General features: G+C 39.9%; 2 protein-coding genes across 3 annotated transcripts in view; one reads left to right on the top strand and one right to left on the bottom strand.

Annotated features, from left to right (window-relative positions):
• PRKG1 (protein kinase cGMP-dependent 1) overlaps nt 1-23,036 on the top strand; it is a 1,418,431-nt gene that overhangs the window by 780,031 nt on the left and 615,364 nt on the right.
• CSTF2T (cleavage stimulation factor subunit 2 tau variant) lies at nt 17,116-19,504 on the bottom strand. Its single transcript, NM_001242582.1, is given in 1 exon segment — nt 17,116-19,504. A coding segment is annotated over 1 exon segment (1,899 nt). The 5' UTR covers nt 19,447-19,504; the 3' UTR covers nt 17,116-17,547.

Genomic DNA, 23,036 nt, shown 5'->3' with positions numbered 1-23,036 from the left:
ACATGAGTTTGAGTAAGCTCCTGGAATTGGTGATGGACAGGGAGGCCTGGCTTGCTGCAGTCCATGGGGTCACAAAGAGTCGGACACAACTGAGAAACTGAACTGAACTGAAGTGAACACACCTGTGTAACTCTCACTGTTTTAAACCCTCAAAGCCCTCTGTGTGCCCTCTCCCCATAAGTATCTTTTCCTTATTCTCAGAAGTAGCCTCTATCACGACTTCTTTTTCTGTGAATTACTTTGTTCTGTTGTTTTATTTTCTTATTGATGTACAGGTGACTTACAGGGTTGTGTTAGTTTCTTCTGTACAGCAAAGTGATTCAGTTTTGTGTAATATACATATATGATATACATGCATACATATATTCTTTTTCCACATTTTTTTCATTATGCTTTATTACAGGATATTCAATACATTGTTGTTCCTTGTGCTAAACAGTACAGCCTTGTTGTTTATCATTTTGTCCTATTTTTGGAATAGAATTATACAGGGTGAGATTTTTATGCCTATCTTCTTTGGATGAATGTCATGTTCCTGGAATGCATATTGTTGCATATGGTTATATTCTCTCATTTCTTTTGCTGTCTAGTAAGCCACTGAATGAACGTACCACCGTGAAACCATTGGTTGCTAGATTGTTATGAACTTTCTTATACAAATCCACCATAACAGAACTTTGAGAATTTGGCACCTTAAGGAATACTTTCACCAGTAACGGAGGACGCAGCAATGTAGACTCATATGGCAGTAACTACACTTCTCTCAGCTTCCAGTAGTTCACACCCTGGCTTTCATTCAACTCAGTCACCACAGTGTCCAAAGGCAATGCCAGTCACTGGGGTTAAAACCAGGATTTCATCATCTGTTTCTGCTCAGAGAGGCACTGGCTTTGGGGGATAGCCTGGAAAAATAACCTTGATATCTGGGTACATGTTCACTGCATCTTTATTTTTATTATTTTAATTAATTAATGTGGTTGTAATTAATTTGTTGATTAATTAATTAATCCTGGTCATGCACACAGGATTTAGTTGCAGCATGTAAACTCTGCACTGAGGCACGTGGGGTCTAGTTCCCTGATACGAGTGAAACCCAGGCCCCCTGCACTGGGAGCAGGACCACTGGAGAAGTCCTATGCATCTGTAATCAAGTCCCGAGTTGCCAAATGGAAGGAGAGATATGGGGCAGAATCTTAGGTGAGAAAGGGACACAGAAGATCCCGTATTTCTGTTTCATGGTCAACCTAAGATTTTTTTTTTCTTTTTTGACATCTTGATGCATAGCAACTTAACTATGTATATTTTGTTTTTCCCATGAGCTGAGTAAAGGAGAAAGAAGCTAGGGATTAAAGATCAAGGAGAGGTCTTTTGTTCTCACTGTTGGCACATCTAGCCATAACAGTCTGATTAAGACATTAGTTAGAAAATGAAGAGCTGAGTGGATTCAGGGAGAAAGAGGTCTTGCTTTCTCAGCAGGCTCTCAAAGCTTCGATTAAAAACAATCATTAACAAATATAAAGGGCAGCACCTATGCAACAGCTTCACAGGCAATCTCAACATGGTAAAGGAAGCTTTGGATACGGAGAGTCTGGAAAGCTTCTGACCACAGCAAGTAGCTTTATATGCAAATTGTGCATTCCCTGTGAGGGACGAGAATACATTCGGACATTCACATAATTGTAATGTCCAAATATGATTGGGATTAGGGTTTTTAAAAAGAGTAAATCTTTAGCACCTGTCACCACCACCACCATCACCACTATTGGGTTGCACCCCACAGGCCTGTGAGGCCTGTGCTTGTCCAGCTTCAAGACAGAAGAAGGAACCCCAGTCAGTGACAAAGACATCAGTGGTTTAATGGATCGGGGAGCTTACACGACTGAAGCAAGGTCCTGGAGCAACACCCCACCATGTACAGTGGACGGCACGGAGGATGTGATGGCAGGTTTTGCCCCCAGTAGGAAGGGGAGATTACCTGTTGTAGCGGAATGGATGTCAGGTTGGATCATAGGTTACCAGGAAAACTGGCAGAGGGATACAGTCCTCACTGCCCCCTTTAATAAGAACAATCACTAGCTGAGGTCTGGGGCAAGCATATAGGAAGGTCACTCCTGTGGGTCGGGTGTAGGTGAAGCAGGCACTGATCCAGCAGAGGATGTACAGAGAGCAAAGAGAACAGCCATCTTCAGTGACCTGACTGTAGCCACCACCCTAGATTTACTTGAATCTGAACCTCTAGGGTTGGGGACCAGGAATCCTGTTTTTCAGAATTTCAAGGAGATTCTGATAGGCATCTGATGTGAAAATCACTTCTCTAAAGAGAATCAGATATCAAATTGCTTATCTTTGCTCTGAAGGATAAGAGGTTAGTTACTTAGATTGCATTGTTTTATAGGAAGAGGTGACTTTTCATATAAAGAGGTTCACTATTTTCCTTTATTTCACGTTCACTAAAAAAGAAGTTGTGCCTTAGATAAATGTCTTGTTTGGAAGCAGCTGGTTCAAGATAAAGACACCAGATCCCTGAAGCTTCATAAAAGACTGATAAATCTGTGTGTGGTAAGGTCAGGTCTGACACAGTGACTCCATGTTTCACACAAGTAGAAGAGGCCTCAGGCTAACCGTCAGTCATTGCCTTGGGATATAATGTACTCATATTATTCATGGGACTACTGATCTCCTAACTCTTCTATATGAATTTTATGATGCATTCATTTACTGATATTTATGAAGGCAACAGGGGCAGGGGGCAACAGATGATGAGATGATTAGATAGCATCACCAATGCACAAATTCTGGGAGATAGTGAAGGACAGAGGAGCCTGGAGTGGTGCAGTCCATGCATTTGCAAAGAGTCTGACATGACTTAGTAACTGAACAACATCTACAAAATGAATGTTCATAAATATTTATTGAAGACATAGCACTATGTCAGGTTTACTCTACATATGAGGCCACAATGGTGAAAGATAAAGTTTCTGACATTTAGATCTTATTCCTCTTTCACTTTCAGCTATTGCTTATTTTTTTTATTCCTGCAACTGTCTTTTTTCTCTTATTACTGTATATCTGCTGAAAATCCATATAAAATCTATATTGTTAAATAAATAACAATATTTTACGTGCAGCTACAAGCCAGTAGTCTCCACAAAAGGATGTTTTACAAGCATAGTGCCTAAGAAGCAACCTATTTGTTTTCTCTCTTTTTTTTTTTGTCTTTTTCTTAGTAGCTTTTGACTTCTTCTTGATGGCTAGCTTTGTTAAATGTCTTACTCTCATAAAAACGAAGCCATTTTGTAAAAAAAAAAAAAATCCTTTGAAAAGCTTGCTAGCAGATTACTTTGGGCCACAGAGCATTTTCCATTCGGATTCCTTTGGTTTTTTTTCATAATTGATCTTGTTCAGAGAGATCTTCCTCAAATGTCAATCTGAACTTTTCTTTCCCCAAATCCTTGAGTTTCTCCATATATCTTTCAGTCCAAAGATCAAACTCTGTAGGCTATCTCTAAAGGCACAGGGTTCTAGAACCTTGCCTTCTCTCCTCTGCTTCTGCACACCCCGCCGCCCCTCATGGAAACAAGATATAAAGTTCTCTGATAGCCGCAGGCGAGTTCATTGTAGCTCCTTGGCTCAGAGAAATCCTCTGCTCAGAATGGCTTCTCACTAACTCCTCTCAATCTTCAAAACTTAGTTCTGTTGCAAGAAAATTTCCCTGAATACTTATGGATTCAGATTCTTATAATTGTGCTGCTATCATATTGCAGTGCTATAGTGCCCTATACTGCCCTCTATTTGGGGGGCTCTCCCCTCTAGACTAACCTCCTTCAGGGCAAAGCATGTGCTCAGAGTACCTGGAATGAAATAGACACTGAATTAATGTAAAAATCCACGAGATCAGTGTTTTGTTTTTTTTTTTTTGCTGTTTTGATTCCTCATTGCCTGATACATGAGGAGCATTAGATACTCACTGAAAGAATAAGGGAATACAATGAGCTAAGGATACTTTCATTTGTTGTCTTCTGAATACTACATATTATGTGAGAATATTACACATGTGGTGGTGTATTTATTGATCTAAATGCATGAGCACTAATTACTGATGAACAGTTTTAATGATGCTGTTAATTCTGAAAATTAGTGATGGGAATATCCAAGCAGTTGATCTGTGATTTTTGAACCATTACCCACAATGATATTTAGCCGTAAAATAACTTAACGTAAAATAACTTTAACTTAACTTAAACTAACTTAAATAGTCCTCTGTATTTGTGCTATCCACTATGGAGCTATTATCCACATGTGGCAACCACTCAATCCACTAAATTTGAATAATTTAAAAATGTACTTTCTGAGTCTCATTGGGCTTCTCAAGTGCTGCGAGTGGTAAAGGACTACCTGCCAATGCAGGAGATATAAAGAGATGCAGGTTTGATCCCTAGGTTGGGAAGATCCCCTGGAGGAGGGCATGGTAACCCACTCCAGTATTCTTGCTTGGAGAATCCAATTTAAGTTTTCAGTACCCACATGTAGCTAGTGGCTGCCATATTGCAAGCATGAGTGAAGTCGCTCAGTCGTGTCCGACTCTTTGCGACCCCATGGACTGTAGCATACCAGGCTTCTCCGTCCATTGGATTTTCCAGGCAAGGGTACTGGAGTGGGTTGCCATTTCCTTCTCCAGGAGATCTTCCCTACCCAGGGATTGAACCCAGGCCTCCTGCATTGTAGGCAGATGCTTTACCATCTGAACCACCAATACAGGATATTAGATTTAATGATATGGTAACAAGTCTGGAGAAGGAAATGGCACCCCACTCCAGCACTCTTGCCTGGAAAATCCCATGGACAGAGAAGCCTGGTAGACTACAGTCCATGGGGTCGCAAAGAGTCGGACACGACTGAGCAACTTCACTTTCAACAAGTTAATAAACTGGAAATTTACCCATTTTGCTGTTACTTTTTTGAGTAAAATTTTGAGAAGAAATGGGCTTCCCTTTTGGCTCAGCTGGTAAAGAATCTGCCTGCAATGCGGGAGACCTGGGTTCGATCCCTGGGTTGGGAAGATCCCCTGGAGAAGGAAAAGGCTACCCACTCCAGTATTCTGGCCTAGAGAATTCCATGGACTATACAGTCCCTGGGGTCACAAAGAGTCGGACACAACTGAGTGACTTTTGCTTTCGCTTGAGAAGAAATATGGTGGTCATAAGGAAATGCATTTCAAAACATGATGAATACTTTGACATATGTTTGCTTATTGAAACCAAAAGTGTTTGCTAAATTAATGCCAAGTGAATGTTAAAGAAGATACTCATTAGGAGGTCAAAAAAATATCTGAACTTTGAACTTCAGTGTAATTCAGTATTGTAGTTTCCAATTTTTGGTAAAATTAGCATATGTATAGAATTTGTGTAAGTTAATACTCTTTTGTTTAAAGCTAGTTGCATTTGGTAAAAGTTTTTTCCAGTACATGTAATTCTGTAGGGTCATTTTCTTAAGTCAGTGTGAGGAATACTAGATATGTATAAAGCACAGAATACTAAATGAGGATTAATGAAATCATCATATCTTGGTGCATTTATGCTGCAAGGTAAATATAGCATAATGTGTACCATTTAAATATAGCATAGTGTGTATCATTTTTGAAAGCTTGAAGGAAAGGGCAAAGTTTTACATGAATACTTCATTTGTAAAACATTTAAGATATGTGTACTCTAAATATAATACCATAACAAACAGTAGAAATGTTTTCTCAAACTTTTTTATCGCATTGTTAAAGTTTGCTTTAGATAAGGAGAAACAGAGTTTCTAAACTCTATCCCCTATTGTACTGAATAAAACTATAGGAAACAGAAATATATAAGCCATAAAAGCTCACACTAGATAAAACTGTGATTCCATTTCTATTGGTTTGTCTAAAACAAGATTTCAGGAGCTTGAAACCTCTTGGGTCAAACAGTCAGCTGTTAGAGGGTTTTTCAATATAAGATTTCCTTCACCATTGTAAAGTTGGATTAGATTTCTTCTTGTACAAAATACAGCTTTACTATACAAGGGAATATAAGGAAAGTGGTAAGGGGAGAGGTGATATTTTTCTTTTCCTGCCCTGATCTTACAATCTTTTCATCCAAAACACAGAACAGATCACTGTGGTTTAAAATACCTCCTTTTCTGGCAATAGACTTTTCTTGTGGGTTCTTTCTTTTCTCTCCTGATATGGATGGAGGTCCTCATAGCTGAGCTAATTCCTCCCATTCTCTATTCCTCACTCTCTCTATTTTCCAGGGTATACAGAGCAATAAACAGAGATTGCTCATGTTTTCATGTTGCCTTTATGGTTCTGTGTCCCAAGTTTTATTTGTTTGGGGATAAGGAAAAGGCAGAGGAACCAGAGATTAAATTGCCAACATCTGCTGGATCATGGAAAAAGCAAGAGAGTTCCAAAAAAACATCTATTTCTGCTTTATTGACTATGCCAAAGCCTTTGACTGTGTGGATCACAGTAAACTGTGGAAAAATCTGAAAGAGATGGGAATACCGGACCACCTGACCTGCCTCTTGAGAAATCTGTATGCAGGTCAGGAAGCAACAGTTAGAACTGGACATGGTACAACAGACTGGTTCCAAATAGGAAAAGGAGTACATCAAGGCTGTATATTGTCACCCTGCTTATTTAACTTATATGCAGAGTACATCATGAGAAACACTAGACTGGAAGAAACACAAACTGGAATCAAGATTGCCGGGAGAAATATCAATAACCTCAGATATACAGATGACACCACCCTTATGGCAGAAAGTGAAGAGGAACTAAAAAGCCTCTTAATGAAAGTGAAAGTGGAGAGTGAAAAAGTTGGCTTAAAGCTCAACATTCAGAAAACAAAGATCATGGCATCCGGTCCCATCACTTCATGGGAAATAGATGGGGAAACAGTGGAAACAGTGTCAGACTTTATTTTTTGGGGCTCCAAAATCACTGCAGATGGTGACTGCAGCCATGAAATTAAAAGACGCTTACTCCTTGGAAGGAAAGTTATGACCAACCTAGATAGCATATTCAAAAGCAGAGACATTACTTTGCCAACAAAGGTTCATCTAGTCAAGGCTATGGTTTTTCCTGTGGTCATGTATAGATGTGAGAGTTGGACTGAGAAGAAAGCTGAGTGCTGAAGAATTGATGCTTTTGAACTGTGGTGTTGGAGAAGACTCTTGAGAGTCCCTTGGACTGCAAGGAGATCCAACCAGTCCATCCTAAAGGAGATCAGTTCTGCATGTTCACTGGAAAGACTGATGCTAAAGCTGAAACTCCAATACTTTGGCCACCTCATGTGAAGAGTTGACTCATTGGAAAAGACTCTGATGCTGGGAGGGATTGTGGGCAGGAGGAGAAGGGGACGACAGAGGATGAGATGGCTGGATGGCATCACTGACTTGATGGACATGAGTCTGAGTGAACTCCGGGAGTTGGTGATGGACAGGGAGGCCTGGCGTGCTGCGATTCATGGGGTGGCAAAGAGTCGGACATGACTGAGCGACTGAACTGAACTGAACTGAATGCCAATGTCTAGTACATACCAAGAAAGGCATGGCACAAATGGTGCTACCAGACAATTTTCTCAACCACACTAGAAAGTAGATAACTCAGTAGACAGAAAGTGAGAAAAAGAAATGGGTCACATAGATAGTATTGCTGGAAACCAGTATTTAAACACAGGAAGAGACCATGCTATCTAATATTGCACTGCCTCCCTGGAAGAGTGCCCTCTGTTCTTTCAAAGTCAACTAATGTCTTCAAGTTGGAGGTGAAGATGTTTCCCTCAGCCTTCTTAGTGTCCCTTACTGAGTCTGAGGGCTTCCCAGGTGGCGCCAGTGGTAAAAAACCCACTTGCCAATGCAAGATGCCAATGCAAAAGATGCATGTTGGATCTTTGGGTCAGGAAGATCCCCTGGAGGAGGGCTTAGCAACCCACTCCAGTATTCTTGCCTGGAGAATCCTGTGGACAGAGGAGCCTGGTGGGCTACAGTCCATAGAGTCAGAAAGAGTTGGACAAGACCGAAGTGACTTAGCATGTATGCCAGCTAGGTCTGAAAATTAAACTGACAAAGATTAACAGGAGAAAAACATGACTGTAATTATTTAATATACATTTTACATGACACAAGAGTCTTTGTAAGGAAATGAAAACCCAAATAAAGAAACCTGAGTATATTATTCATGCTAGTTTTGGTGGAGATTGGACAGTAGAAGTATGTAGGTCAGAAGAGCATAAGTCAAGTGCGAACTGGGGGAACTTATTAGCAAGGCCTGTCTGTTGATCTCAGCATCCCTTTGTCTTTAGAAATAAGGATGTCCCTTTTCTTAGGATATAGGGAGGCATCTCTCATAGGAGTTTTTTGACGTGTTTCTGGGGAGAAGGGAGATGTCAGGATGACCTTCTTACTTCTGCCATTTCTTTTTCATTCAACTTCAGTTTAACATATTCAGTATGCCAACGTGACATATTTGGGGCTCATGTGTCCTCAACCCCACCAAGAGATATAAGCCATGATAATCATTACCTACATTTTCCAAAATGGTATAAGGATATAACTGAAAACCATCACTTCTACCACTGCAACTTGACTCCTGCTATTTCAGGTCAGTTCTTCAATCGTGAAAGAATTTTTTTTTTTTTCCCCCTGTTTTAGAGATAGTCATTGCATTAAATGGAATGCTAAAATCATAAAACATTTTATTTTATTTATACATTTTATTTATAGTGAATAGATTACCTGGAACAGGCATTTCTCCAGAGATCTACAAATAGCTAATAGGCAGATGAAAATATGTTGATCGTTAGCCATCAAGGAAATGTATATCAAAACTATAAGGATTTCCCTTCACACATGTTTGAGAAAAAAGTGTTAGGTATTCAGCCACATCCAACTCTTTGGGAACTCATGGACTGTAGCCTGTCAGGCTCCTCTGTCCATGGAATTCTCCAGGCAAGAATTCTAGAATGGGTAGCTGTTCCCTTCTCCAGGGGATTTTTCCAGGGATAGAACTCAAGCCTCCTGCACTGCAGGAAGATTTTTTTTTTTTTTTTTTACCATCTGAGCCACCAGGGAAGCCTGTGGTTATAATAAAAATAAATTAACAAGGGTTGACAAAGATGTATAGAAATGCTATACAAATGGAATGCTCATTTGTTGCTGGTGGGGATATAAAGCAGTATAACCACTTTGGAAAACAGTCTGACAATTCCTATAAGCTTTAACATAAGAGTTATCATATGATGGAGTGATTCTACCCCTAGGTATATACCTGAGGGAAATTAAGCAAATAGGCACACAATAATTTGCAAATAAATGTTCATAGCAGGACTACTTTTTTAAAGATAGAAAGCAGATCAGTGGCTGCCTAGGGCTGAGTAGGGAGATGAGTGAGGATTAGAAGTGAGGCTAGTGAGTTCAAGTTTTCTTTTTGGGGTGATGAACATGTTCTAAATTTAAGTTGTACAAATCTATGCATATACCAAAAAAATATTGCATGAAATGCTTTAAATGAGTAAAGTTTATGGCATGTAAACTATATATTATTAACATTTTTAAAAAAGAGATGACTGGAAAAATAAATCTCAGTACTGTTTAAATTTGATATTGACCAGACCTATCCAGCAGATATTTTTATGTATTTCTTATAAATGGTCTATTGTTATTCCATACAAATGTTTTCATTCTAGCTTTGTATTTTATTTCTCTCTATTCTACCAAAGCCCCAGTTTAGTACTTGGAAGAATAAGGACAAAAGATTGATTTTATAAATCTTTCATTATTGCCTAAAAATCACCTTTTCTAGACTAATAAACTTCCTTACTTAGTGGAAATGATGCTTGATGTTCCCTTCACATTCAATCCCCGGTATGAAAACTATTCTGTCCTCTGACTATCTCTTTCTTAATGCCAAAGGATGTGACAGGGAGAGCTGGACAGACTTAGATTCAATGGTGCTTCAACCTCCTACAGGCTGTGTGACTCAGGGCAAACCAGATCACTTCTCTAAGCGTATTTCTCCCTACTGCCTCCAGAGTTTAGTCAGCTTAGAGATGATGTATGTCAAGTGCTTGGCATTAGTTAGCTCATTAATAGAAGTTTTTAATTTATTAACCATTACTCTGTCTTCCAAAAGAGGGCATAGAACTTATAACTGACATCTGTGTTAGTTCTGGAACATTTGAGAGGCTCTTGCTACTATCTTCCTTCCTCAAAAACAGATCTCTCTCCTACCCCGAGTCTTGTGGCTGATGCCTGAAATTCCATTATTATAGGTTCCTTTCATCACTTCAAAGTATTTGATCACTGTGTAAATAAAAAAGGCATATTAGAGTAAAAATATTTTAAACAATTATATTCCATGTCTATATCAATGTAAGTGAATTTTTCTTCCTTTTCTTATTAAAACAAACAAAAAAACCCTTTAGTTGTATGGCAAGTAAGACCCAAAAGCCTCACAGAGTAACTGAAGAGGAGCTGGAAAGGGCACTGCTTGCTTCGGGTAGCAGTCTCCCAGTTGCATGTAGAGTAGGTTTGTGTTTCTGGTGGGACTTAGAGGGAAAAAAAAGAAAAAAAAACTCTACCCACTGTTGACACATTTTGCAGTCCTGGTAATTTGCTAAATTCACCACAGTGATCACAGGAGATGAGTTTCACAATCCTGCCTTGGCCAGTGGCCAATTCATCCATCTTCCTCCTCTTTATGAATCATCCTGGGCAAAAAGGACAATGGACAGGAGATGCAGAAAAGCCTCTTTTCTCCCCAGGATAATCCAGCTCTAATTCCTCAGGAAGGGCAGCTTTGGGCCATTTTAAATCAAGAATATTTTTGTTCAAAAAAAAAAAAAAAACAAAACAAACAAACAAAAAAGAATATTTTTGTTCAAGGCCCCTAGTTTGCCTAGTTTGCACCTCCCAGCAAAAGCACTTACTAGGGGGTAATTGCTAAACCTGTTTATCCCACCAACCAAGGAGTCTATAAATTACCTCCTAAAACATTCTAATTAAGCAATTTTTTTTTTCCCTCTAGGAAAACAAAGCCCCAGATTACTAGAATACAAGTTGTCTGAACACGTGTGAAAAGGAGAGATATAAATTCACTGTTCCAAGGTCATCTTCACAGCCTCAAAATGATGCTTTGATGTCACTTCTTGAAAGGCCTTGATTGGAATTTAAGTTGTTTGTTAGAAGTGTTTTGAGCTCAGTTAGTTGAATACAATTTAAACTTTTCTTTAGGGGAAAAAAGCATATTTGCTTAATTTACAAAAGTTGATTTGCTTAATTTGTACTCTTAATCATGAAGGGAAAGGCTACCCACTCTAGTATTCTGGCCTGGAGAATCCCATGGACTGTATAGTCCATGGGGTCTCAAAGACGCCTGGTGACTTTCACTTTCAGTCATGATCGAGTTCAAAGACAGAGTTTAAAGGCACAGATCAGAGCATATGGTTTTCATGCCATTTTCAATAAAACTACTGAAAATAAATTAACAAAAGCTGGGCAGTTACTTTTAGCTGCTTTGGTGATAATGGTCCTTTCATTTTGGTACACAGGAATATGTAGATGAAGTTTGAAAAATATTTAGCAGCAGAATTCTGTTGACAGTTCATTCTCACTGAAACATAAGCATGTTGATTTTATGGTTTCAAGATTTCTTCTGTTTACAGTAGACAAGATATAAAGGCAACCTGAGTGTCCATGGATAGATGAATGGATAAAGACGTGGCATATGTATATATACATACAATGGAATATATTACTCAGCCATAAAGAAAGAATGAAATCTTACCATTTGTGACAACATGGTTGGATTTAGAGGGTATTATGCTAAATGAAATTAATCAAAGACAAACACTATATAATTTTGCTTATATGTAGTATCTAAAAATAACAAATTAAATATTTCCATCAAATCTAATAGCTATGTTTTAAAGCAGAGTAAAAGCAGGAGTTGTAAACTCAAAGCATTACAAGGAATGGCAAGTAGTTGTATGAATAACCTAGCATAAGATCCAGGGATTCAGGGAGAGGTGGGCTTGTGGACAAATAGGAACATATATGTAAATGCACTCAAATTCAAAATTTTTGAGAACCTTGACTGGTCAGACAAAACATATCTGCAGGCTCAACTGACCTACAAGACACAGATTTGGGGTCCCTAGTGCAAAGACATTTAGTTTCTACAGGACAAAACTTGGACAAAATTAATGGTGGTGAGATGCGGGGAAATAAGTGATTCTAGAGATTTTAATACTGTAATTTTGTTTTTTAAAATAGATGAGGATTTTTTTCTCTGATTGATGTCTGATATGTGTACAGTGATGAAATCAGTTTGACTATAGGTTTACCTAAAGATAGCAAATATATTCTATTAATAGGTGATGATTGTTTTTACGCTCTTAGAGTGAGGTTTGTGTGTTTTTTTAGTCCTTCTTATTGCTATTGCTGTATTATTTTACATGGACATTTGAGATACAGAATATGACTTTATGAAGGTTAGTGCACCAAGCAAGCCCTGTGTAGGTCCCTGCGTGCATGTGTGCATGCTCACTCAGTTGTGTCTGGCTCTTGAGACCTCATGGACTGTACACCCCAGGCTCCTCTGTCCATTGGATTTTCCCAGCAAGAATATGAATGGCTTGTCACTTCCTTTTCCAGGGGACCTTCTCAACCCAGGGACGGCACCTGCATTTCCTGCGCTGGCAGGCAAATCCTTTACCTCTTAGCCTCCTAGGGAGCCCATATTGGTCCTTCCATCACATAATTTAAATATAACGTTTTTAATGTGGCTCATGTTTTGAGTATTATTAAGGTGAACCTTTAAGGTAAACTGGGAAATGAGATATTGTTATCTTTTTCTGTGGAACGGTCAGGGATACATACATAAGTAAATTCCTAAATAGGTACAAATTCCTTCAAATCCGTTTGAGGTAGGAAAGAATTAAAGGCTGGCAGGTACACTGAAGTGGCCTACAGATTTTTTGCAGTAGAATTATTAAATATTAGTAACATAGTAAAACCAAATTTTGATTAAAATAGCTAATTAAATAAAATAACTTGTGGGAAACTGATGGTTTTATTACTTGATGCCCAAGAAATTAACTAGTCTACTTTTTTGAAAGACAACAAATAAGTAATCAAGCAGATAGATTTTTTAAATGACCAGACTTTGTGACACGTATGAGAGATTTCAGATGTCTGCAGATTTATACATATTGAATCATACAAAATCGATTATGGATTAAAATGTTATATATTTTATTCTAACTCTTGATAATTAGTTACCTACCTTTGGGAGCTAAATCAACTCCTCATTATAAAGAGTTGTCATTAACCAGAACATCTAGGTTCTTTTTCTAGGTACATACTTCGGCATTTTTACATACAGCAAATAAGCACTGGGTTTGTTATTTTTGACAGTGCTACCCCAAATCACTTTGTTACATGTCCCTTACTGGCATAAGCTCTATACTGTGGTACAAAAATATCAAGAAGAAATATGTCTGTTAACATCTCATGAGAAAGGTCATTTGTAATATGAATTATCTGTGAAACTGAACTTTCAACTGGGGGAGTGCAACTTTTAAGGTGCATAGAAGCAAATGAAAATATTAAAAAATCTGTTTCAGTTAAGATCTGAAGTATACATATATATGAAATATATTAGCATACTAGATATCAATATCCTATAATAGTAATATTATCAATAGTACTAACATTAGTTATATTTATTAGCTTAAATATATTCATTTCCTTAAAATGAATTAGGTTTTTACTATATTTTCAACAAAAGATTGAGAAAAGCAAGCTCCAATCAGAAATCTATCTGGTGATTACCTGGCAGTGTAAAGCACCAAGAGACTGTCAGTTTCTTTTGTGAGAAGATTGTGAGATGTAACTGATAATTCAGTTTCTCTGCCACAGTAGGTTGTTGCACATAATATCCTTAGACCTCATCAGACCTAAGAGAATGGCCTGACACACCACAGGAAATAAGGTTCTGTGTGCTTAGCTAATGTCCCAGCACTGCATGGAAAAGCAAGAAGGTTTGCAAGCTGTGATTGTATTAAGGATTTTTTTTTTTTTTTTAAAGAAAAGCTTTCTACTTTTAGAATTCTGAGAATTAGAGTTGAAAAGTCATACATATCTCACTTGGATTAGCCTACCTTTACCTGAGATTCAGGTATCTTGTTTGTATCTTATCAAACGGTCCCAAACAAGAAGTCTTGGGATATCAGCAAACATTAAAACATACTGTGATATTAATCAATAATATGAAAGGACGATGAGCAGGCACTGATTAAAGCTGATGATTTATTCCCCAAAAACATGCACAGTCCAAACGGAATAAGCCATAAAGTGGGATTTCCAAATGTGTTCCACCCCACTACCTTTACTGTTGTTATGAGTGTATTTGTGATTGTATTTGTAGTCTGCCCATACATAGGAAGACTTCCCTGGTGGCTCAGATGGTAAAACGTCTGCCTACAATGTGGGAGACCCAGGTTCGATCCCTGGGTTGGGAAGGTCCTCTGGGGAAGGAAATAGCAACCCAATCCAGTACTCTTGCCTGGAAAATCCCATGGACAGAGAAGTGTGGTAGGCTACAGTCCATGGGGTTGCAAAGAGTCCGACAGGACTGAGCAAACTCACTTTCACACATAGGAAAATGCAGGATGCCAGGGTTAAAACACGATTCTGAGTGTAGTAGACATGTATTGTTTATATTCTCATTCTCCATCAGTACTGGGTCCAACCATGAGTGAATTGGAAACGAAGAGAAAAATCTATTCTATTCAGCTTAGCAGAGTAAAGGTGATTGCTTGTATTATCTATGTCTAATGTATTTTCTAATGCAAATAGTTATTAGAGCTCATTTGCTCTGTGTTGAATTTAAATTATTTGTGGGGAAATTCATGTGTTAATAGGATTTTTTCCACTAAAATTGATAACATTTTTGTCCTTCTCATGTGCAATTTTTGCTATATATAGTGAATACAGAAATGAGTAAAACAGTCCATGTTTAGAGTTCCTGATCTACTAAAAGTGGGAGTAGGGAGTAGAGGGTAAAAGTAAAATATACTGAAAGTCACTCAGTCGTGTCCGACTCTGCGACCCCATGGACTGGGGCCTGCCAGGCTCCTCTGTCCATAGAATTCTCCAGGCAAGAATACTGGCATGGGTAGCTGTTCCCTTCTCCAGGGGATCTTCCCAACCCAGGGATTGAAGTTGGGTCTCCCTCATTGCAGGTGGATTCTTTACCATCTGAGCCACCAGGGAAAGGAAAAGTGAAGTAGCTCAGTTGTGTCCGACCCTTTGCGACCCATGGACTATAGCCTACCAGGATCCTCTGTCCATGGGATTTTCCAGGCAAGGGTACTGGAGTGGGCTGTCATTATTGCATGACAATTTAACAAGTGCTGTCAGTAATGAAGTCACAGTACCTATAAGGCATTACTGGGATACAGAGTTCTCTGTGGGGAATAAACATAACAGGAAGCCTAATGTCTCAATATCCAGGATGGTGCTACTGATACCTACCATAGAAAAAACATGGTTGGATATATAATACACAAGTATTTGTGTAAGAATCAGTATAAAAAATTATATCCATTCCTGTAATTTCTTTAGCTTTGCCTTTTTTCAAAGGAAAAAAAAAGTATTAAGGCCCCATGGAACTCTGAATAGATTACCTTTTGTTAAAAAAAACAGCAGATACTAAACTCAGCTAAATTTTACTTTTCAGTCTGCATTAAACAATGCACGTTTTACTACAAAAAAGAACATTAAAATTTAATGGTTTTCAGTTAAAAGTCTTTTAGTGAAAACTTTGGGATACAGCAACTACAATTTTGAAGTAACCTAGCCAACTCTGAGTTCATATTAACAAGAACTACTACAGATGTCAAGGAGTGTTTCATCCCCTCCAATAAGGGAACACATATAGAAAACATGGGGAAATTAACAGTATGAACAGTAAAACAGTAAAATAGGTAGCAGGAAATCGTAGAGAGCAAAACTTTAAGAACCAATTATCCATTTAAGGTATAAAAACCTTGCAAAGGGAAAATATTTCTAGGCTTACTTTGTATTATTATTTTTTTCCCTCTGCATTGGCTTTTCTTCTTCTAAGATCAACTGGTTACTTCGGTGTTTCTGGGTGTTATTTGGGTTATTTCTGTTAATTACTACTTATTCTATCATACAAATGTTTGTCTCCACATCCTAAAGGCTTAAAGATAAATCAGGCAGTAGCTCTAAAGGTACCTGGTAAGCCCCACCTCCCTCCTACTGATTTTTAAATGTCTCATGGGTATGTATATTAGAATTAAATGGCTTTATTTATTGCTTGTAAAAGGAAAGTAATAACCAACTGAGCATATTTCAGGCTACAAGAATACCTTTAAACCTGGGTGTCAATTATTCTGATAAAATGGTGACAGATAAGCAAATTTTGAAATAAGAACTAAAAGGCATTTTAAATGCTTAAATGTTCCTGAGACTAAAATTTTTAATTCCTGATTTTGGTTGACCAGATGGATACCATCTGTGTAATGGAAGTGAGTTTCTAGGAAACTTGAGAGCTTTACTGCATGAAGCCTTCCACTATTTAAGAAAATAATTGATTATTTAAGAAAAGTCCAATGCTGTGTATAATTCATCCAGATCAACTAGACCCCTACACAATGATTTTGGGGAAGAACATGAGAGAATTATTTAGATTCAATTAATTCAAGACTATTGACAAATAGGACATTACTGAGATACAGTCTCATCAGAGCAGATTTAAGTAACTTAGTTGACCTTAGAACTGTCCTAGCAAAATCATGCTCAAGGCCAGGCCAAAATATTGCTGGAAGGGTGGGATAAGTAAAACATCACATCAATAAGGTGTGTCCTTAGCTTCAGAAAAAAAAAAAAAAAAAAAAGGCAAATACCACAAGTTGAGAATTATTTGGTTAGCTCTAACATACTGAAGTAATTCAAAATTTATAGTAAGACAATGCTTAAATCAATACAGCATTCTATTGCCCCTGAAATAGGATTTTGTATCTTAAATGGCTTACCAAAAAAAAATACATCTTGTAATTCTGAGGTAAACATCTTTATTTTCTTACGCAACCAAACATGTTAAACTATCTTAGTATATTACTATTTGAACAGGTCATCTTTTAGTCTTGATGCAGTTTTCACACTGTTTTACTCCGAATTTTTAAAATGGACTTAACACCTTGTACACATTTAACAATACTGTATAACCTTTGTAATCTTACTTGGTATATAATCATGTTATTTTTGTATATTTACAGGGAATTAAAGTAAACAGACCCACTCCCTCCTCCCCCTACCCCACAATTAAAAGTAAAGGAAAAGACAACAAGAAATAAGATTAGGTTCTGGGAGGAAAGAAACCCTAATCATTCAAGTGTGGGGTTTCAGAAGTCAGCTTTTTGCACCTACCCATCCTCTATGCTACAGAAAACCTTTGTAAGACTACCACCAAATATTTTCTAAAACCTTTCAAGAAGTTCCAGTAGATTTCTGGATTTGTTCCTTTAAAATCAAGATACTCTGCCTTTGCTCAGGAGGCAGCATGGCAATCTGATCTGCAGTCAGCTGAAGAACCTGCATGATCAAAGCTGCCTTTTCTTGATCCTGGGGGGTTACTTGGCTCTGCCCAGGACTAAAACTGCTAGGCTGGCCTCCACCCTGCTTGCCAGCTCCTTGCATGCCCGGCCCCTGCATGCCAGCTCCTTGCATGCCCGCCCCCTGCATGCCAGCTCCTTGCATGCCCGCCCCCTGCATGCCCGCTCCTTGCATGCCTGGCCCCTGCATGCCACCTCCTTGCATGCCCGCCCCCTGCATGCCAGCTCCTTGCAAGCCCGCCCCCTGCATGCCACCTCCTTGCATACCTGCCCCCTGTATGCCAGGTCCAGGGTTTCCCACCCCTGAAATGCTGGGAACCTGTCTGGGTCCCTGAGGACCACCTGCCCCCATATTAATAGGACCAGGACCCTGAATTCCCCCAGTCATAGGGCCTCTCGAACTGGGGCCAGGGCCCCTCATCTCCATTCCTCTTGCATCCATGCCTCTCGCTTCCATTGCTCTGGTTTCCATTGCACAGGTCTCCATTCCTCTTCTCTCCATCACTCGTGTCTCCAAGACCTCTGTTTCCATGGCTCGAGTCTCCATCCCTCGAGAGTCTCTGCTGCCTCTGCCATCCATAGGTAGCCCCCTTTGGTCTATCATAGGTCCTCTGGGCTCACTCATGAGCATTCTAGGATCTGCTAAGGGCCCTCCCCTCATCTCATGTGAGGAAGGGCCCCGGCTGTCATGACCAGCGGCATGGTGCATTGGAGGACCCTGATGCGGTGGGCCAAGATAGCCTCTGGGCTCCACTTCTCCGGTGACTGAAAGCAAAGTCCCTCCACGTGGGTCATTTGGAGCATCCCCTAACAGTCCTCGAGGAGGCAGGCCACCAGCAGTCATAGGCCCACGAGGCATAGGAGCTCTGGGATCAGATATCTGCACCTGCCCCCGCTCTAAGGGCACGGGACCAACCCCTGGCATTCCAACTTGGGGCTGCATTGTTCCGCCAGGAGTTAAGGGGCCAGGGCCAGGAACTGCGGCTGGCATTGGGCCTTGGGGTGGAATTCCACCTTGGATAGGGGTCTGCATCAGAGGAGGGATGTCTTTCACAGGTCTTCTGGCCAAATGTTGAGGCTGAGGGGCCGGGGGGTTCTGCTGGTTCAGCAGAACGTTAGGTCCAGGACAGAGCCCAGGGCCAGGGCCAGAAACGGATTGAGATTTCCCTGGGATGAGTGGTGTGACATGAATTTTGCGATGCAAAATTTTCAGAGCAATCTCTGGATCCATGATTCTCATCACTACTTGTGCCTGCAACAGCGCATAAGCCAGCTGTGGGTTTTGAAGTAACATATTTCGAGCTTCCTGGTGGCTGTTTTGGACACAGAGTTTCATCTGCTTCATCAGCTCAAACATTTGCTCCGGGGGAAGACTGGCGACTGCTCTGGTAATCGACTCTGGAGCATCTTCTGGATCGATAGGGTCCCCGTAGGGTGAGTCAATGATAGGCGCTGCAGGCCCTAGGCTCTTTAGCTCCTCCTTGTTCTTTTCACTGGCTGCATTGTCCACCCGAAGCGCTCTCCCGCTGAACTCCCGCCCATTAAGGTTCCGCATGGCACTAAGTGCGGTCTCCTGGTCTTGGTACTCGCAGAAGCCATAACCCTTAGGTTTGCCCGTCTCTCTATCGTATACCAGCCGGAAACTCACAACAGAACCAACCTCCGAGAAAATGTCCTTTAACTGCTCCTCAGTCGCCTCATACGGAATGTTCCCCACGAACACGGAACGCAGTGATCGATCCATTGCCGGGTCTCTCACCGCCAAACTCGACATGATTCCGGTCGCCACACAGCGGAGAGCGGCTTCTTCAAGTCGTCCTCTTCCGACCCACACTTCCGCCGAGCAGCGGAAACAACTTTCAAATTCCGGGTAGAAACCTCTCTACTCTGTTTGAATCGTTCCGCTAACCCGCAACATCTGCGCCTCTATCTTTTCCTAACTAAACTAATGCTTTCTGTCCTTAGTCCTTCCTGAGGCGCATGATTCCTTTCTCACCTCTTATTCTGCAAACTTTTCTACGGCGCTCTACCACCCTCTCCGGGAAAAGCTTGGTGTGGATCGACCACAGTAAAGATGGCCGCGTCAACTTCACCATGGTAACGCGGAGAGGCTGCTTTCTACGACGTCAAGGGCGGTTTTGCTTCCGTTTGACCGGCGGGAAACCGCTAACTGAAAGCGATTGAGGCGGCGTCGTCTGTGTTCTGGTAGAAGTATTTCCGTGTATCAGTTTCTCCATAGTAGAGTAACTTTAAGCTATATTTAAAATCACAGTGCAGGCAAAGAGGGGGAAATGTAGTATTTCAAAGCAGACTTGGAGTTTTCTCATTAAAATTCAAAAGTAATAGCTTGTTTTAAAAACGCATTTTTGGACAATAACTGTTCAGAAATACAAGCTGAATGCGTGTGCTAGCTCCACCCCCGCCCCCATCCTGTTGCTTCAGTCAATCCCTGAGGAGAGATGTCTGGTCCTTACATGTTTATTTTTGTGCGCGCACTCAGCAGTCGATCTTTTCTTTCTTTCTTTCTTTTTATTATTATTATTTTTTAATTTAATTTTATTTTAAAAACTTTACATAATTGTATTAGTTTTGTCAAATATCAAAATGAATCCGCCACAGGTATACATGTGTATCTTTTAAAAATAATATTTTTTCTTAGTTATATTAACCAATATTAATAATTTATTGAATTTTATGGCGACAGCGGATTAGTTAAATGCATTTAACCATTCTTTAGGCATTTAGGTTGCTTCTGATTGTTTTTAACTGAGGCAATGATTTCGCCACCTCTGTTATGAAGGAGGAAACTACTTTCTCTTCTGTTGCTAGTTTTGCTGGGAGAAGTTAAAACATGTGGAATGTGGGTCTGTCTCTGTTTAACAAGCAATTAGAATTGAAGCTTGGTGATTTGCTAAGTAGCTGGTAACCTGCAAAGCCTCACTTCTTACCCAGGTTAGTCCCTCATAGCTCCAGAGCATCTGCCATGTACTGTAGGCACTGCTGCTGCTGCTGCTAAGTCGCTTCAGTCGTGTCCGACTCTGTGCGACCCCGTAGATGGCAGCCCACCAGGCTCCCCCGTCCCTGGGATTCTCCAGGCAAGAACACTGGAGTGGGTTGCCATTTCCTTTTCCAGTGCACGAAAGTGAAAAGTGAAAGTGAAGTCACTCAGTCGTGTCTGACCCTCAGCGACCTCATGGACTGTAGCCTTCCAAGCTCCTCCGTCCGTGGGATTTTCCAGGCAAGAGTACTGGAGTGGGGTGCCATTGCCTTCTCCGACTGTGGCCACTAGAGTAGTTGAAAAATGGCTACCGTGACTGAGAGATTGAACTTTTAATTTCATGACTCTTATTAAATATCAAAACTGATATTCCTTAGACTTTTGGAAAACTTCTTAGTATGTTTAGAGCAACTTGGGTGTGAAATTGACTTTTGCAATGATAAAATATAAATTTAAATCAAAAACTATTTTCAGTTAAAGTTTAACATATTAATTGAGATATGCTAGTAAAATAAATGCAATATTTTGAAAACAATATAAAAAGTAAAATACCTCATTAAATTTTTATTTTTTCATATTAAAGTGATATTTTTAATACATTGGAAAAATATATTTTAACATCACTCATTTTACTTTGTTTAATGTGGTTACTTTAGAAAAATAATATTACATATGTAGATTGCATTGCTATGCTAAGTCACTTCAGTCGTGTCCGACTCTGTGCAACCCCACAGACGGCAGCCCACCAGGCTCCCCCGTCCCTGGGATTCTCTAGGCAAGAACACTGGAGTGGGTTGCCATTTCCTTCTCCAATGCATGAAAGTGAAAAGTCAAATGAAGTTGCTCAGTCGTGTCAGACTCTTAGCGACCCCATGGATTGCAGCCTAACAGGCTCCTCCGTCCATGGGATTTTCCAAGCAAGAGTACTGGAGTGGGGTGCCATTGCCTTCTCTTGTAGATTGCATTACATATCTATAAACTGTATTGCTTCAGAGCCTAAGTCTTAACTCAAGCAGAGACTCATTTTATTCTACATATTCCTTTTGAAGGGATTATTGAACTTTAACTTTCATCAAAAAATTGTGTTAAGATAAAGCAATTATCCTTCAATTAAAAAAATTTAAAAAGTGAAAAAATTTTTTATGAACTTTGGATATCAGAGTTCGAGGAGTACATCTGAGATGAGTGTGGGTTTAGGTATAAATCAGACAAAGCATCCATTTACCTTCAAGTGTCTTAATAGTTATTTGAAACAGGTTTGGACATAGCTTTGCAAAAGTATTTAATTCTTTATTTGACTGTGCTGGGTCTTCATTGTGGTGTGTAGGAAGCTGAGATATAAGGATCTTAGTTTTGGCATGTGGGATCTAGTTCCCCAACCAGGGATCAAACCCAGGCACCCTGCCTTGGGAGCTCAGAGCTTTAGCCTCTGGCCCACCAGGGCAGGCCTGGACATAGTTATTCATTCAAATTGGTTTAACCACCCCCCCTGATTTTTTTTTTTTTTTAATTAATCCCATGGATGGAGGAGCCTGGTGGGCCACAGTTCATGGGGTCGCTAGGAGTCGGACACAACTGAGCGACTTCACTTTCACTTTTCACTTTCGTGCATTGGAGGAGGAAATGGCAACCCACTCCAGTATTCTTGCCTGGAGAATCCCAGGGACGGGGGAGCCTGGTGGGCTGCCATCTATGGGGTCACACAGATTCGGACACGACTGAATCGACTTAGCAGCAGCAGCAGTGTTAAATATAACATAAATGATGCCACTATAACCTATAATCAATATAAAATTATGAATTGAAATGTTGATATTTAAATACAAAGAGATATTTTACCTTTTGTAGTGCTGTCTCTGAAACCCAGTGCTTTAAGCCTAGTATTTTACATGTCAAGGTCAGAGTAGATGCATTTCAACGGCTCAGAAGCATATGTGGTTGATGGCTAGTATCTTGAAAAGTGCAGTTCTAAGGAATTAAATGCCAGGACATGAGCGAAAAAAAATAAGCACATTTATAAAATGCTTCAAGAGTGGGTTGTAATGATGTGCAAGAAACAACCATGCATTCGTTCATTAAAGTTTTTTGCGTGCAGAGAACAGAAAGAACTCAAAACTTCTGCCCTCAAAGACTTCATCATCTAGCAAGGGAGAAAGACCTGAATTGATTATCATAACATCAGGTGGCAGATGCAGTGCCAGAGACGATCACAAGAAAGTAGAGAGATGTGCCATCCTTGGGGGAAGGGGGCTGGAGAACAGGGTCCTAAAATCACCATCCATTACGACTAGTTAAGGTCCCTGAAGTTCTCATCATTTGTGAAATGTTCATCGTCTCAGAAGTTCTGCATCATGAAAATAACCTGG

Source organism: Bos taurus, chromosome 26, assembly GCF_002263795.3.
Source record: "Bos taurus isolate L1 Dominette 01449 registration number 42190680 breed Hereford chromosome 26, ARS-UCD2.0, whole genome shotgun sequence".
NCBI lineage: Eukaryota > Metazoa > Chordata > Mammalia > Artiodactyla > Bovidae > Bos > Bos taurus.
The sequence above is the reverse complement of the archived record's forward strand: the minus strand, read 5'-3'. Positions and strand labels throughout refer to the sequence as shown.